This window comes from Sorghum bicolor, chromosome 1, assembly GCF_000003195.3.
Source record: "Sorghum bicolor cultivar BTx623 chromosome 1, Sorghum_bicolor_NCBIv3, whole genome shotgun sequence".
In the NCBI taxonomy this organism is placed as follows: domain Eukaryota; kingdom Viridiplantae; phylum Streptophyta; class Magnoliopsida; order Poales; family Poaceae; genus Sorghum; species Sorghum bicolor.
In genome coordinates, this window is record NC_012870.2 from 10932333 (window position 1) to 10947116 (window position 14784).

Here is a 14784-nt window from a genome sequence, read left to right on the forward strand (position 1 = left end):
AACAATACTGAACAATGTGTTTTATTGTATTAGATCTAGGAAAAAAAATGCTAAGCTAATAGAAGAAAAACTAATATTTGGTTATATTATAGAGGAATTGGTAATGAAACAAATAGTATATGTACATGACTTGTATGTTAATAGATTAAAGATTTAATCTATTTCACATGATATAGATGATATGGTTATTTTTTATAATTAATATGAAATGATATGGACTTAGTGGGGAATGATGTGGATACCTTGCATGAAGAGATAGAACATTTAGTGGGTCATTTAGTGGAGAATGATGTGGACACCTTGCATGAAGAGAGAATTCATCTAGTGGGGTTTAGCTTTATAAAAGTATATGATATGATATGATATGATATGATATGATATGATTAATTATGAATTTTTAAAGTACAAATTAGTTTTTTGTTATTTTAAAAACACCTTTGAAACTAGCTAGCTGAAAAAGTTTATCTAGTTCTGACAGTTGAAGGGCGCCCGTTACCCAGTTTCTTAGTTTAGGATTGAGAATCAAATTACTATGTACGTTAGATGGAGGTTGAAGAATGTATTTTATCCGCGTATTTGCATAGCCAACTTGTTGATGAGTCCACTGCTGTACTCCCTCGTCCATAAATAAATGCATTTTTTATTTGACCATTAGTCTTATTTAATTTTTTATGCAAATAATAAAATAAATAAATCATTAAAAAATATATCTAACAATAAAATAAGTCATAAAAATAAATAATATTTATTAAATTTTTTGAATAAGATAAACGGTCAAACATGAATCATAGAAGTCGTGTTTATTTGTGGAACGGAGGGAGTAAAACACATCAGAGACTCTAAACATACATGGGCGTAAAACTATAACCTACGAGATAGCTAGAATCATCCTGAATGACCTAATGGTAATTCTGCACAAGAAAGTGAGTGCTTATGATATATAGCTGGCTGTCATATTTCTTGCGCTTTAACTTTTATGTTTCAAAAACATATGCATGGCTGATGGCTCTGTATTGTTCATGGACCTGACGTTTGTGCTTTTTATTTCGCGTTGCAGGCGTGAACTCTCGCACTGCCGCACTGGAGAGCTGGTTCCCGGACATTTTACCATCATCGATAATGAAAGCGTCATTAGATTACTTCTACTTTTTATACAGTACGTATAAAACAAGTGTCCTTATTTGGAGCAACTAGAGGGCCAGCCACAGCGCCACGCTGATCGAGTAACTGATGTGCTGGATGTAATCAGTTCTGTATTTGCCTTCAATTCCTTTCTCAGCTGTGCCGGACCAAGCCAGTTTGTGAAACTATTTGGGCCCCGTTGCAATACATACAGAATTATGGATCTTGAAAACTGGTATTTACCAGCATGAAACACGCATGCACAGCAAACGAAATCTTCTCTTTTTGGAAAAAATAGCAAGCGAAATCTTGAGACCTTTGAACAATCCATTACGTCGGTTCCTTCTCCTAAAGGATAATAATGCTTGGCTGCTGGCCATGCACTTCCTAAAATAACGAAGGCCAACTTCTGATCTCCAATCATACGCCCAAAGGTAAGAAAGCATCCAGCAATAGCCACATAATGTAAAGTGAAGTAGTGAACCATCTGCCTATCATTACAGGCAAAGTTCTTTGTTGCAAAAGGAGAAAGGTCCTTACACAATTGCCTACTGGCCAAAGTTGCGGCAGAAACATAGGTCCAGCCACTGTTCAAAAACACCTGTAGGTGGTGAGTACAGTACGTCCAACCAACAGAAAAAAGACATTTCCGAGACACGGTAACATAAGAGCATATCCAATTCCCCTTATGACAAGAAGTACGAGAAACTTCTGAAACAAACAGGTGACTCGCCCAAGCCTACTCAAGTAACTAATCAGCACTTTGTCCAGTAGAATGTTTCTTGATCATTGCCTCGTCTGCCTCCCTGAAAAAAATCAGCAAGCTTATTCAGAAATGTGAATGGAGCTGGTTTACAAAACCTTGAAAATTGAAGGTGCATTCTGTTCAATATCTCTAGTTTACAATCATTTTGTGCAAAATAATGTCCACATAGATCGTAGGATACAAGCAATATGATTTTTTAAACATGTTTCATTTGATTACCACAAGCTTGGAGTACAAAATGTCAAATGCAATTTCAAGCAACCTTTCAAGAGTAGTGATCACATATGAAAGGCAATAGGGAGAACAATACCAGTAAGCATTCTGTATGTCCAAATTTGAAGGATCCAGTCTCAACCCATCCATAAATGCATCACGTGCTTCTTTGTACTCCTATAAGAACAAAAAAAGATGGAGCATATGATCAACAAGAGGTGTGGTGTCCAAAGCAGAACGAGACTAGAAAGTTGTATCAACTGACCTTAAGCGACATGAGGGCAGATCCTTTACGGTAGTAACCCTTTGGCCAGTCAGGCTGCAGGCTTATGCAAGCATTAGCATCAACCAGAGCATCCCTGGCTCCACCAATTTTCAGATGGCAGAAGCTCCGATTTGAATACAGTGTTGCGTCAGCAGGGTCCAACATGATTGCCTGATAAAATCAAATGGTGAGAGCACACCCAAAATCAAACTGGGCATACCGAAATCAAAATCGTGAGAGCACACCCAAAATCAAACTGGGCATACCGATTTTATTAGTACATACACAATATGATCCTTTTTGAGTAAAATCTGAATGTTCATCCTTGATGTAAGAATGTAAGCGAAACAAGGCTTTTGAATGAAACACAAGTGCCAACATTTCAATCCAAGAAAAAGTAAACCAGAACCAATTGACAGTACACGATGATATACCTCAGTGTAGAATTTTGAAGCACCAGCATAATCTTTTCCTTTAACGGCTTGTCCACCATGTAATTTCAGCTGAGCCTTCCTATCTTCATCACTTAATTTATCCTGTACCATATAGAAAACATGAACCATTGTAAAAGGAAAAAATACAGATGCTGCAAACATGAGGTCAGCACACTAGATTATTTCCAATAGAAATATTGCACTAGACATACCTCGGTGCAGCCCTTCAATGCGCCAGCATCCTCCTTGACTGATCTTTCACCATTTAAGTTCAGCTGAATTTTGCTATCATTATCAGATCTCTCGCCCTGAGTCAAGATGATGGTTAAAAGGCTATCATAGCTATATAAGGACCAAGAAGTTACTCCCTCCATTTCAAATTAGAAGACATTTTGGCTTTTCAAGATACATAGTTTTTGCTATGCACTTAGATATGTCCGTACATAGTAAAAACAATGTATCTAGAAAAGCCAAAACGTCTTATAATTTGGAATGCAAGGAGTACCAAAAATAGTTAGTTTTGACCGCATTCATTAGAACGGCAATTTAGCACCTCAGATAGTTGCCGTTCATTTCCAGGCCACTGTTTTAACAAATATTTGCTAAAGAGTAAAGGCACACCAACGTGAAGCACACAGGCTACTAAAATAATACTGCCGCTGTCCACAAATGAATGCCATTCTAGGTGCATTCTTGGTTAATATGTCCAAAGTTTGACTAAATATATAGGTAAAAGTATTATTGTTTATGACACCAAATAAGTAATAGTGTGAAAATATATCTCATGAAAAATCTAATTATACTTATTTGATATTATAAGTATTGATATTTTTATTTATAGTCAGTCAAACTCAAGATACTTTAACTTGGTAGTTGGTACTGTTCTAGAATTGCATTCTTTTCTGGACAAAGGGAGTATAAACAACTAAGTATAAATCAGCAAACAAGTGAGTATTTATAAGCAGAAACTGTAGTAGTATAAAACTGTCCAGAATCTTGCATATTAGTTGAGTTTTACAAACAGATCAGTCCTGTTTACCAGATAAAACAGACGTAGACTACCAAACAAGGACAAGATTCACCATCAATTTAGAACTTAAGAATAATCACAAACATCTCATATATGTAGAGGCTACAAGAAGTGGTTTTAAGTGTGCATGGGTGCAGGCGCACACGATCTGCTAACCATGCTGCCTCAGGAAAATTAATGGTTTAGCTCTATAATCTGATTTCACAATAATTAATTAAATAAATAAATAATCTGAACTCCAGATAACACAAGGACAAATACAACACATGTGAACTCTAGTACTCTACAATATATGACAAGCTACAGACTCTCCACTCTGCTTCTGCTTGCACTTCAACCTACCCTACAAGGCTACAACCTCTTGTCCGAATGCTATTTGGCTAAGTTATTCGATTATCCAGAAGTGAATAACAGACAGAAGTGATGGGCTCAAAGAATGACCGAGTCATACAGCTGAAAAATATTCAACAAAAATGGCTAAATGGCAGGTTCTGTTACCTTGTGTTTTGATTGCCTTGATCTTGCATGAGCAAGGATTCCTTCAACACTCCAGTCTGAAATGGTTTGAATGGGTGAAGTGAAAGGAAATAAACTCTCAACAAGATTTCTTCTTCCAGACTTTGCAGCAATCTCTATTGGTGTTTTATGGCCCTGTAATGAAATAAAGAACAAAAAGAACTATTTTACATTGGTTAAAACATAAAACAAGAGAACTCTTATGCATAACTAGTTAGTATTATCATACAAATGAAATTGTTTCCTCGTCCTACCAGAAGAAGAAAAAAGGAGAGAAAATGCACAATTGAGTGTAGGCATATAAAATTTAAGAAAAAAATAAAGTTAGTAAGAGATAAAAGCTCACATGTTTGATTTGAATATTTGCATTAGCTCCAACCTCCAATAAGTAATCAATACACTCATTTAAGCCTCTGCTAGTTGCTATAACTAATGGAGTGTCAGGATTTGTAGAATTCAAATCAGCACCAGCCTGTGATTAGCAATTAGTACTGAATTAAATAAAGGGATCTTTCAAGATTCTCTCCATTGATCAATATATAAAGAAAGCAAATTGGGTACCACCTTGACAAGGAGCTTCATGCACTTTAAGCAAGCAGATAAACTGGCTTTTTCATATGTGGCACAAAGAATTATAGCCAGGGGTGTACAAAGATCTGGGGAAACCCTATCTGGCTGCAAAAAAAATTTAACAAACAGCTGCAAATCCATCCCAAGAAATCCCTCTAAAGCAGCATAAGTTGATAAGATAAATCAATTTAATGCAGCATAATTTCGAATGAAGAGCAGGTACATTGTCCAAAACAAAACAGCTGCCAATTTACCCAAAGAAAACCCTCTAAAGCAGCATATGTTGATGAGAACAATCAATTCAATGCAGAGAAATGTAGGATGGCTAACTAAACATGGAAGCACAGGGTATGGTAAAAGTTCCAGTCACAAACATATAAAAGAAGGCCACAATGAAATGAATTCTAATGTAGCAAATATAAAGTACAGTGAACATTTCATCCGTGTTTGGGTTACCGGCACTAAAATCTTATGTACCCACACAAAGGTGCAACTGGAGCTGGAGCAAAGCAAAGCACAATTTCCAATCCCTCAGCCCCCCCCCCCCCCCCCCCCCAAACCAAATAATACCCCACCCCACCATGTTGAAGTTAAAAGTTTGTATTAATAATTACGTCTGCATGGTGCTCCAACAAAATCTCCATGACACCGAACTTCCCACGCGCAGCAGAAACATGTAGCGGTGTCCCTTCAGAAGATTCCACATCGACATTAGCTCCTCTAGAGAGCAACAAACGTGCTATTCCACTGTACCCTGGAAAAAAAATCAGAAGCGGGCAACAGTGTTACAATAAACTCATCCAGCCACCTCTTACATACTATCAGTCCCCAATATACAGGAGCTCTAATTCATGCTGTTAACACATAAAAAATGTTTAGGTGATCGTTAAGTAAGATTATAACCAGATACAAATTCTATGCACTATGCAGTGATGGATGAATTTTAAAATAAATATAAAGTGTGAGTAGAAATGAAGGCATTCACAGAAAGGGGGACCTTTTTTGACAGCATAGTGCAGAGGAGTAAAGCCCATGGCATCTTGCTTATTAAGATCTGCACCCTTGGCAATAAGATACCTCACAGCAATCACTTTGCCACGTGACACTGCACAAGTCAAAGGAGTCTTCCCTGACAAGGTGTAACAAAAAGGCAATTTAATCAGACCTATCTTTGTGGACTACCACGGCAAAGAGAAGGAATAAAAGATTCACCAGCACATCATACTATTCCATAGATACAATTTTAGCAAATGTGAAACAGTGGTTCAGAAAACGTTTCCATCGTAGACTAAGATTTCATATTAGTAACTTAAAATCTTTCATTTTTGGGACAGTATTAGCAGAAACCACACAGAAACACCATATTTATAATATGGTATCATTAGAAACAGGCATTGCAATTGGTGTCATCTAGAAACATATTATTAACATAGGATCTAAGAATCCAATTAGCGTGTCCCATGATTAAATTATACCAATGCCACATAAATAGAAGAAACCAAAAAAACTGAGACTATACCTATAGAAGAGGACCTATAACTGGACAAATTGTACCAGCAATGGCACACTGTGCCCGTTAAATCAAGGCCTTGTTTACTTCCATCCCAAAACCCAAAATTTTTCAAATTCCCCATCACATCGAATCTTTAGACGCATGCATGGAGTATTAAATATAGACGAAAATAAAAACCAATTGCACAGTTTCGTCGGAATTGACGAGACGAATCTTTTGAGCCTAGTTAGTCCATGATTGGACAATAATTACCACAAACAAACAAAAGTGCTACAGTGTCACGAAATTTTTCAAATCCAGGAACTAAACACGGCCCAATATAAAAGATGAGGAACTAAAGAAAGATTTAACTCTTTAAGAAAAGCACATAAAAGGTAGGAATGAATGGTACCTTTTGTGCATACGTGAAAGTAACATCCATATCTCACGAGTTCAACAGTGTTACAATGTTGTATTTAGTGAATAGTGATACAGGACAATTTCACATGATAAACCATAAGCTAAGAAAAAAATAGAACATCCAGATTTGAAATTATAGGCTAAATATATTAGTAATAAATACGGAAAAGATTCACATTATCATCAGTTAAGATATGCTCTCTTTTTTTTGCAAGTCATCAGTTAAGATATGCATCTCATCATATTACAGAACAAGCAGAAAATAATGAACTTCAACCTAGGAAACACGTACCCGAGCCATCATTAGCACGAACATCGACATCAAACCCAAGATTTTCCACCAGGTGTTTGCAAACATCCATTTTGCCCGCCCCTGCCGCATCATGCAGTGGCCCCAGGTGCTCCTCCTCGTCAGAGTCTTCAGCCATTCTTTCAAGCACCTCTGCAAGTCCCAAACAGACAGGAAACAGGTAAGTGAGAAACTTGTCAAAAGGATAACCCATATGTTCATAAGAGAGAACTGCATAACATAGGACCAAAGCCTCACGGAACAAGGGAAATGCGCACCCTTCCCAAAATCACAGTTCAGAACATAACAATGTCAAGCAATATACATAGCCTATAAGAATGTCATATTTAAAAGCAGCAGAGCATGAAAACATTAGTGCGAACCAACAGACATGCACAAAAATCTCATCTCAATCTCATCTCAATTATTACCAGTAGTATCACTCATCGTACATGCATAAAAATCTTAAATTAAGAAGTAGAGAAAAAGGAAACCATTTTGTGGTTGTGTCTGAACTCTGAAACAAGTACCCAACCATGATTGACACCGCACATGATGACATGAACATGAGACTGCCAATTGCACCACTCCTCCCCACACCACCATATACGTGAACAAATATGGACACGCTCACCCCACGAGCGCTCACGATTCGACTATGCCATAGATCAAAACAAAAAAAAAAACCACAACTTCAACAAGAAACCAGTGCCGTTTTGGGGGGGAAGGCGCTCACGATTCGACTATGCCACAGATCAAAACAAAAACCCACAACTTCAACAAGAAGCCAGTGCCGTTTTGGGGGGAAGGGGGAGAGGAAGAGGTGGGATGCCGATCTCACCCACGACGTTGCTCGCGTCGCAATCCGCCTTGGCTACGGTGCGCTTCATCTCGTCCAGCGTCTGGGAACCTGCACGAGGAGGAGGGGGAGCAGCGGCAAAGCATCAACCACGTGCCGCACTACAGCGGGACGGGACGAATCGAAGCGCGAACTAGGAAAACATAAAAAAGGAAACAGCCCCGGCCGGGCCCTGGCGACGGCGGAGTCGTTTTACGTACTAATTCCGGTCCCCCCCATGGCGGAGGCGATCATGCGCAAGGACGCCGCCATCTGCTTGTCGTGCTCGCGAGAGCTCCAGGCCGCCATGGAGGAGCGGTTGGGGTTCCGGGGTTTGTTGGGGGGTTTTTGGGGTTTTGGAGTGCTGTGAGGCGGAGGCTTCCAGGGGAAGGCAGGCTGGAGGAGGAAGGAGAGGGGAAGAAGGCTGGCCTCGCTGCGCTGCGCAAGCTGGCAGACTTTAAGCAGGGAGAGCCGCGGGAAGAGAGAGAGAGAGAGAGAGAGGAGGGGGAGCGGTGCCTCCATCGGCCGACGCGTGTCCGGATGAACGGACTAGATTGGGGCGAGGAGCAATTGTGGAGGGGTGATTTGCTATGCAGCGCCCGGACAGAATCGTGGCCTGTGAGCGCAGGCTTCGGGATTGGGTGTTCGTACCACGGTTTTCAAAGAGGAGAAATGGTACGCGTACGCAGCCGGGCTGGCACAAAACTTTTGCAGATTGACAATCACCGTTCATGCTGGCGGTCACGGGCCGGGGCCCACTAACCTGTTCATGCTGGTGTCCATCCCTCGGCGCCCCGATGGGCGGCCGACTTCGGCCTTGGCCTTTAGGCCATGTTTAGTTCCAAAATTTTTGGCAAAATGAGCACTGTAGCAATTTCGTTTGTATTTGACAAATATTGTTCAATCATGGACTAACTAGGCTCGAAAGATTCGTCTCGTCGATTTCGACTAAACTGTGCAATTAGTTTTTATTTTTATCTATATTTAATATTCCATGCATACGTCTAAAGATTCGATGTGATGGGGAATCTGAAAAATTTTGCAAAATTTTTGGAGAACTAAACAAGGCCTTTCAAAATATTTTGTAAAATAGACACCGTAGTTTTTTCGTTTTTATTTGACAAATATTGTCCAATCATGGACTAACTAGGCTCAAAAGATTTGTCTCGTCAATTCCGACCAAACTGTGCAATTAGTTTTTTATTTTTGTCTATATTTATTACTTCATGCATGTGTCTAAAGATTCGATGTGACGGAGAATCTGAAAAATTTTGCAAATTTTTTTTGGGAAAGTGAAAAGTTTTCGGTACGGTAGCACTTTCGTTTGTTTGTGACAAATATTATCCCATCATAGACTAACCAGGATTAGAAGATTCGTCTCGTGATTTACAGCTAAACTGTGTAATTAGTTTTTGTTTTCGTCTATATTTAATGTTTCATGCATATGCCACAAATTTTGATGTGACGAAGAATTTTAAAAACTTTTTAGTTTTCAAAGTAAACTAAACAAGGCCTTCCTGGGTGGGACACGCTCGTGCTAGCGCCAGTGCCTCCCTCATGGCTGGAGCGCTCGCCACGCCCACGCCATGTCTGCCGGCGGCAGCTACGCCGCACTCATGGCCACGGGCTAGCGCTTCGGCACCAGCATCGGGGCTGGGTTCTCCCGCGTTAGGCCTTGTTTAGTTACCTGAAAATTTTGCAAAATTTTTCACATTTCTCGTCACATCGAATCTTTAGACGCATGCATGGAGTATTAAATATAGACGAAAATAAAAACTAATTGCACAGTTTGGTCGGAATTGACAAGACGAATCTTTTAAGTCTAGTTAGTCCATGATTGGATAATATTTGTCAAATACAAACGAAAGTGTTACTGTGTCTATTTCTCAAAATTTTTCAGAACTGAACAAGGCCTTATTGCGCCGGCCGGTGTACAACGCCGTGAGATCTCGCCGCGGCGTCCTGTCGTGTCGACCCTGTCGTCCTTGCTAGACGTACGTAGTATGCCTGCAACGTTTGTTGGTCCCGAGGGCCTTGTTTAGTTCTGACGCGTTAGGCCCTGTTTAGTTCTCCACCAACAAAATTTCATCCATCCCATCGAATCTTTGGACACATATATGAAACATTAAATGTAGATAAAAAAATAAACTAATTACACAGTTTGGTTGAAAATCGCGAGACGAATCTTTTAAGCCTAGTTAGTCTATGATTAGCCTTAAGTGCTACAGTAACCCACATGTGCTAATGACAGATTAATTATACTTAATAGATTCGTCTTGCAGTTTTCTGACGAGTTATGTAATTTGTTTTTTTATTAGTTTCTAAAAACCTTTTCTGATATTCTTCCGACGTATTCGATGTGACACCCAAAAATTTTTCATGTAAATCTAAATGGCAGTGCACAGTCGCAGCGGTGGTTGTTAATGCGTGCTGCGTGGGCGCTACAAGCTAGCAGGAGGCACACATGGTGCTCGATCGTGCGCACCTCGATCGGACGCACCTCTGAAGCCGATCCAGGAGATCAAGCAAGCCGTCGAGGACTCCAGGCGCAGCTGGCAGCGGCGGCGCGTGTGGAAGGAGATGCTCTATCGTGCGGCAGACCGCAGACGGAAAACGTGCTCTGGATCATCATCTGCATTGTCGGTCTGCAGTCCTTGCAGCAGACGTCCGGCATCGATCGACGCCATATATCGTGCTCTACATACAGCCCGCTGTGGTGTTCAAGAGAAGGTCGACATGTCGTCGTCGAACAGTGCCATGCCACCATTGCCGTAGGAGGGGTAGGAGTGGTCAAAGACATGCTTCATCCCTCGCGGCAAAGCTAGCTCTTCTCCGACCGAATCGGCCGTCCGGCGCCCGCTTCAGCTCCTCTTGCCACTTGCCAGAGCACGCAGCAGGCATTGCTGTGGCGCTGACCTCGATCTTTAGCCCTTACCCTGTGCATCATCGGCGCCATGTCCACTCTACACGGCGTGCAATGCGTCCGTGCAGCGGTGCTGCTAGCCGTCGTGGGCTCGTGGCTGTGTTCTCCGTTGGGTTAGGGCCGCTCGCTGGCGGCGCCCACGTACAGCTCGGAGATCTCTTGCCGCCGCGTCTGCGCGCGCAAGGCACGAGCGCGCCTTGCCACGACGGTGAACCGGGTGACCTGTGGATTTGGTGACCATGACATAGGCCTTGTTTACTTCCACCCAAAAACACAAAATTTTTCAAGATTCCCCGTCACATCGAATCTTTAGACGCATGCATGGAGTATTAAATATAGATAAAAATAGAAACTAATTATACAGTTTGGTCGAAATTTACGAGACGAATCTTTTGAGCCTAATTAGTCCATGATTGGACAATAATTTTCACAAACAAACGAAAGTGCTACAGTGGCGCGAAATTTTTTCGCTCAGGAAGTAAACACGGCCATATTGACAATTTGACATTCATCTGTGTCGCGGGACTAGATCACCATACCTGGGTTCTTCTTCCTATTTGCTGGTATGGAAGCAGCCGCTGCTGTTCATGTTCGTGTACCTGCAGCTGCCAGAGACTAGTGGGTGGAGCTCGGAGGACATGGACATGCTCTTCGCCAAATCATAGGCCTTGTTTACTTCCTAGAAAATTTTGCAAAATTTTTCACATTCCCCGTCACATCGAATCTTTAGACACATATATAGAGTATTAAATATAGACAAAAATAAAAACCAATTGCACAGTTTGGTCGAAATTGACGAGACGAATCTTTTAAGCCTAGTTAGTGCATGATTGGACAATATTTGTCAAATACAAACAAAAATGCTACAGTGCCTGTTTTGCAAAATTTTTTGGAACTAAACAAGGCCATAGGGAGGGTCTATTTCCTAAGAGAAAAATAATTGTGAGAAGTTAAATGTTAAAATACATATCATGCGCATGCCGCATCAAGAAAAATGTCTACCTGGTTGGCATGGACTTGAGATGCACCTCTTAAGGCCAGTCTCAATGGGGTTTCATTAGAGTTTTATGCACATTAAATATGCTGATGTGGCGCTATATTAATGAAGAGAGAGATGATAAGAGTTTCATGGGAGTAGAGAGAGTTTCATCCCCATGAAACTCCTATGCACTGTTTCCAAAATATTGATGTGTTGGAAACTGTGTCATGAAACTTCCATTGAGAATGGCCTAACAAACTTAGAGATCCAAAAATATATTTTTAAAGTTCGTGAACTTACGCGACACACTCTTCCAAGTTTTGAGGGCATTTCACTCTTGTTTTTTTTTAAAGAAAAGAGTGCTTTATTAATTGCTCAGAATCACAACTACAATCTTTAGGCCATGTTTAGATCTTGTTTTTTGGATTTTGATATGGTCGCACTTTTATTTTTATTTGACAAACATTGTTCAATCATGAAGTAACTATGCTCAAAAGATTCGTCTCGTGATTTACAAGCAAATTGTGAAATTAGTTTTCGTTTTCATCTATATTTAATGCTCCATAAATGTGCCGCAAGATTCGATGTAAAAGGGAATTTTGAAAAAAAAATGATTTTTGAAGTGAACTAAACAAGGCCTTAATAATAACTTGCTCGATACACACTGAGACGTTGAAATGTCATGTTGCTGAATGTCTACTGTCTATGTCTTGTCGGTTGTACAAGGACATGTGCAATAACAATTTGGGCCTTGTTTAGTTCGCGAAATTTTTTGAGTTTGGCTAGTAACACTTTTGTTTGTATTTATTAATTATTGTTAACCATAGACTAATTAGACTTAAAATATTTGTCTCACAAATTATATAGAACTGTACAATTAATTATTTTTTATCTATATTTAATGTTTTATGCATACATATCCAAAGATTCTATGCAATTAGAAAATTTTGAAAAATTTTGGAAACTAAACAAGGCCTAGCTCTCTTTTCATGTGGACAGCTTTCCAAACTGGTAACCTTTACCTCTAACCTCTATTGCTTCTCTTATGATTGATGATAAAACTCGCGTCTGTTTTTTAGGCTCAGAAGGATAGCACTGACAAAAAGGAAACCCAATAGAACGAGAAAGAAGATGCTGACTACTACCGACTACCGAGGAACAAATAATCAAAGAAATAAATTAAAAGAAAAGATTATTGACATTTCAACTCTTTTATCTATCATGAGAATCTGTTTTACCAAACATTCTTCTATAGGAGTTGCTTAGAGCTAAAGAAAGTTGTTTCACCAAAGAAGGTAGAGCCCAAGTATTTTTAGCTAAAACTGGAGCTCTGCAAACACACCCTATATTTTAAAGCTTTTTAAACTTCATTTTCTTAAAAGTCCTCAATGGCAACCAAAGGTTAATATCTATCTATCTGGATATAATTTTTTTCGTGTAGTTTATTTGTTTTCTTTTTTTAGCTCTTTTTATATAAAATTGTGTTAGCTCCTTTGATCTCATTGTGCTTAAAAGCTGCAATAATGCACTTAAATATAATAGCTAACAACCGCAGTAGCCCTTCCCGTGCGGTGGTCATCATTTTCCCAATTCCCATTCCACTATAACTCTGACTCAGCGAGCAATATATATGCAACCAACGCCATCGTTATCAAAATATGCCGAATATAGTATAGTATCTTCTTAAAATTGCACAAATCGGGGAGGGCCATGGTCCATTATGGCCACAGTGAAGCTCCATCCCTTGTTACCCCCACTGTATAGTCAGTCCCTTCTCCCTTGGATTTCGGACAAAAGCACAATGTCTAGTTGAAAATTGAAAAGAACCTGAATTCAAAGAAAATGTAAGAATTTCTAGAGAGTTGAGTTCAGCCTTAGAGCATCTCCAATTGTTTGGCAAAATTCGTTTCTCAAATCATATTGTTTGTCAACTCCCAAAATAATATGGGGAGGGAAAAAAATCTCATCTCCAACAGTTGACAAATTTCGTTTCCAAAAATCCACTAACGAAACAAAGAGCCCCGCTAAGCAATGAAGAGCCTCCACTAAGCATGAGGAGAAAGACCGATGCTAAGCACGGAGCCGACATGCATATTTGCGCGCTAGAATAGGGAGATATGCTAAGTTAGAAAAGACGGAGAATTGGGATGCTAAACTGTTGGAGAGAGGTTTTTCTTATTTTGCTAAAAAAATTATGAATGAGAAAGTTATTTGTCAAACTGTTGAAGATGCTCTAAACAGCAAACTTCGTACCTACCTTGATGACCACTTGAATTGACCCCCTTCTTTATCTTGGTGAACACTAAACACCTTGATAACCATCAATTAGGTTCACCCCTTCTCACAACCGTGCTACCTTCACACACGTCCGACACTTTCCTCCCTTCTCTTTCTTCCATGGCGAGCTTCATCCATGGGCGCCCTCGCCCGACCTAGCCCACCATGGTCCTGCCGCCCACTGCCTCGCCACGAACAAGCTAGGGTCTTATTAGAGTCCCATGGTCGCGGTCATAGCCATGGAGCTCCAGTGGAACTCTAGCTCGCTCACGGTGACACCTTCTTCCCCTCCACTCGCCCCCCACCGCCGCCATGGACATAGCGCCCCCGCCCTGACTTGGCTCATCCACCTCCACCGTTGCCAGGCCCCCTAAACCTCCCTATCACCTGACCGAACTTCCTCCCCAAACCCCTTCCCTTATAAGGTCGTCAGAGTTTGGGGAGAAGGGAGCGGTATGGGCGCGAAGGAGGAGAGGACGTACCTCACCAAAGCTGAATTCACCCCCACTGCCTGCCGGAGGAGGTAGAGTGCGGTTGTGGGCATATGGAGGAGGCTGCCAAGAGAGAGAGAGAGAGAGAGAGAGAGAGAGAGAGCAGTGCGGGCGAGCGCAAGTAGGAAGAATGTGCATGTGTGCAGTGTGTGCATGACA

General features: G+C 40.7%; 1 protein-coding gene across 1 annotated transcript; it reads right to left on the reverse strand.

Moving 5' to 3' along the window:
- Positions 1587-8378, reverse strand: LOC8056722 (ankyrin-3). The gene is made up of 13 exons (XM_021461192.1): positions 8177-8378; positions 7959-8027; positions 7121-7270; positions 5914-6045; positions 5531-5670; positions 4911-5021; positions 4693-4818; positions 4329-4481; positions 3013-3108; positions 2801-2902; positions 2367-2537; positions 2199-2278; positions 1587-1928 (listed from the first exon to the last, which is right to left on the reverse strand). The coding sequence occupies exons 1-13, from the start codon at positions 8262-8264 to the stop codon at positions 1874-1876; spliced, it is 1473 nt and encodes a 490-aa protein (XP_021316867.1). The 5' UTR covers positions 8265-8378; the 3' UTR covers positions 1587-1873.

Coding starts and splice junctions, on each gene's coding strand:
- LOC8056722 (XM_021461192.1), bottom strand. CDS start 8,264: ATGGCGGCCTGGAGCTCTCGCGAGCACGACAAGCAGATGGCGGCGTCC. Junction 7,271..7,958: donor CGACGCGAGCAACGTCGTGG/GTGAGATCGGCA, acceptor TGGGACTTGCAG/AGGTGCTTGAAAGAATGGCT. Junction 2,279..2,366: donor CTGCCCTCATGTCGCTTAAG/GTCAGTTGATAC, acceptor TTGTTCTTATAG/GAGTACAAAGAAGCACGTGA.